Genomic DNA, 2,950 nt, shown 5'->3' on the forward strand with positions numbered 1-2,950 from the left:
GGGGGGGGGGGAATATGAGGAAGAGACCACTTACCCATATGGAGGAGAATGCCATTCTAAACACTGTCGAGGGGTCCCTCCATACACGGGTATACATGATAATTGGGGGCCTCTTGCCTCCCTGAGGCTCATTGAGTTTCCTCTCCAGCTCCCAGGCTCTTTCTGTAGAAACACCAGAACCAGAGTTATGCTGAAGTTGCCAGCCATGGCTACACTGCTTTTAATGCATCTTTGGCCAGCCCTTTTATCCTTAGATGTCCTCTCTAGCAAGCATTTTATTTCTGTCTTCGCCCACTGGGAATCCTGGCAGTTGAACATGCCTTTGCTCCCCTGGGTTCCTGGCAGCAGCCTGGTCTGATGCCAGGTGGTATTCAACTAGCCCCAGTGGAAACGTGGCAGGATACAAAATGGCCGTCTATTTATAGGGTGGGGAGAGAAGCAGGCAGAGGATCCTGAAATGGCTGCAGCTGCTGCCTACACTTGGGTGGTGGCAGAGGGGGGAGGGGCCAGATCAGTTGCTGTGACCATATTTGGTCATGAGGAAGTGGAGCAGCCCTGTTGGTGTGTGTTAAGCATAAATGCTCAACATCTTAGCTGGCAGGCAGAGGGGTACTATTACAGAGAGGGCTTTGGTGTCAGTCTGGAAAGTCCCCTTGGGAAAGGATCAAAACATGGGAGCTTGCAGGTAGATTCCAGTCCTTAAAACTGAAAATGCCCAATTCTGTTTTCTGTAATGGGCATTCCAAATGGGGCTTAATTTATTGAGAACAGCTATTCTTTCAGTAGACTACACTCGGTATTCATATTTACTTTAGCACAAGTGGCGGTCCCGTAATATAACACGATGTCTTATTTTTGCTCCAGGTTTCTCAAGGTACCTCGCAGCAGCATTGCTGTAGTTGACAAAGACATCCTCTACTTGACCACACCTTTTGACATCAAAACATTAAAATCTGACCAAGATGAGCCTCTTGAACAGCGAGATGCTGTCGGGGGATTTATTACCCCCCTTCAGCCAGTCGTGCTTGGTGGCTGAGGAAAGCCTAGAATTCCCAGATGACTACCTGGAGGTGGCCGAGCCCCTCAGTTCGCATGGGTTCTCCAGCGACAAGGCTAAGGCAGTCTCCTTCAATTGGCTGGCTGTGGACAGCTTAGGCAGTGCCACAGATAACAGCCAGGGTAAGGTGTTAATTTATTTCCTTGGGGGGTGCATCAGTTTAATAGTTTGTTCCCTGCCTTCCCTGTTTTATATTGTGGTATCTTGAAGAGTTCAGTAAGCTAGCAGTATTCCAATCTGAAACTAAAATTTGTGTACAAGTTCTTTCCTTACAAGTAGCTAGGCAGCACAGTTCATACGCCTTAGAAACGTATAATGTTGGGAAGCATGTACTCAATCTTGATGCTGTTCTATAACTCAGATGCTGCGGTAATAAGGTACATTGGGGGGGGGCCCACAAGAAATAAGAATGAGTTTATAATTTCCTTTCATTTGGCTCTTGGTTGTCTCTACCTAAAACTCTTCGAATCCTTTATAGAGTTTGGAAGAGCCAGAAGCAGTTGACTATCATAAGGTAGCCTAGCAACTATGTTGTATTTTCCAGTCCTGTGAGGTGGAGAAGCTTCATATGCCAATACCTCTGATCTGCTAGTCTCAGAAAAATACAGCAAGGAAAGGGAGAGGCTATAGAGAAAAATGTTCAAAATTCTGCTTTCAGAATTAACTACAAATTGGGAAGGCTCCAATTACAATTTTATCTGCTGTACTGAAGTGGTGATATGTGTGCTTGTCTTGCAGAGGATGCCTTCTCGGGCATGGAGTGGATGGTGGAGAAGATGGATCTGAAGGAATTTGACTTTGATGCGTTGTTAGGTATTGATGACATGGAAGCCACCGTCTCACCAGATGAGCTCATGGCCACGTTGGAAGACACGTGTGATCTATTTGACCCTTCCACCCAAGAAATTCACAGCAAAGAGCCTCCACTAATATCTGACCCAATCACTCATCTCCCTGAATCTCCAAATGCAAAAGATCAGGTGGCCCCATTCACTCCCCTTTCTCTCACTCTTTCTCCAGGGACTCTGACCTCTACTCCAGACCATTCCTTTAGTTTAGAGCTAGGCAGTGAAGTGGATGTCCTGGAAGGAGATGGAAAACCAGAAACCCCTACCACCAGGATGCTCCCCAAGTGTGAAAAAGAGGAGGAATCCCCCTCTGATAATGATAGCGGGATATGCATGAGCCCAGAATCCTATCCAGGAACGCCCCAACATAGCCCCACCATGTCTGAGTCTCCCAACAATAGCCAGTTTCCCACAGTCCCTGTTTGTCAATCTGTGCGGTCCAAACCATATGATCATCCTGTAGAAAAGGTAGTGTCAGCTAAGGTGAAGGGAGAAAAGAAAATTGATAAGAAATTGAAGAAGATGGAACAGAATAAGACAGCTGCCACACGTTACCGGCAGAAGAAAAGGGCTGAACAGGAAGCTCTGTCTGGGGAGTGCAGAGAGCTGGAGCAGAAGAATCAGACACTAAAAGAGAGAGCAGATTCTTTGAGCAAAGAAATCCAGTACTTGAAAGATTTGATTGAAGAGGTCCGCAAAGCCAAGGGCAAAAGAGCTAGAGTCCCAGAGTAGGGTAGAATAGAAGTTTTATGTGCCTGTATATAATAAGCATGGTGTTAATGCTGTGTATTGCTGCCTAATAAATTATTTTGTAGTAAGTTGACTTTTGTGTCTCTTGGGGTGGGGGTGGTAAAGGTTGTCTCTGAATGTAGTTTGATAGGTAAACTAAAGGGATTAGAAAGTAATGCTGTAGCATATTTGAGTTTCCAGTATTAAATATATACTGACTTTGCCCCTTACCTACCCCATACTGCACTGAGTTCTGAATCAGTAAGGTCATGAATGTTAGGCAAGTGCTGGATCTTGGGAAGCAAACCAGTACTTA

At 45.7% G+C, this 2,950-nt stretch overlaps 1 protein-coding gene across 1 annotated transcript in view; it reads left to right on the top strand.

Moving 5' to 3' along the window:
- The window catches only part of ATF4 (activating transcription factor 4), a 3,169-nt gene extending 446 nt beyond the window's left edge, over positions 1-2,723 (top strand). Inside the window, exons 2-3 of the mRNA XM_019544960.1 lie at positions 865-1,179; positions 1,796-2,723. Coding sequence (XP_019400505.1) covers positions 963-1,179; positions 1,796-2,637 — 1,059 coding nt within the window. The 5' untranslated portion in view covers positions 865-962 and the 3' untranslated portion in view covers positions 2,638-2,723. The remainder of the gene's footprint in view (positions 1-864; positions 1,180-1,795) is intronic.
- Positions 2,724-2,950: the final 227 nt, after the last annotated feature.

This window comes from Crocodylus porosus, unplaced genomic scaffold (genome assembly GCF_001723895.1).
Source record: "Crocodylus porosus isolate Cpor-Errol unplaced genomic scaffold, CroPor_comp1, whole genome shotgun sequence".
NCBI classification, from domain to species: domain Eukaryota; kingdom Metazoa; phylum Chordata; order Crocodylia; family Crocodylidae; genus Crocodylus; species Crocodylus porosus.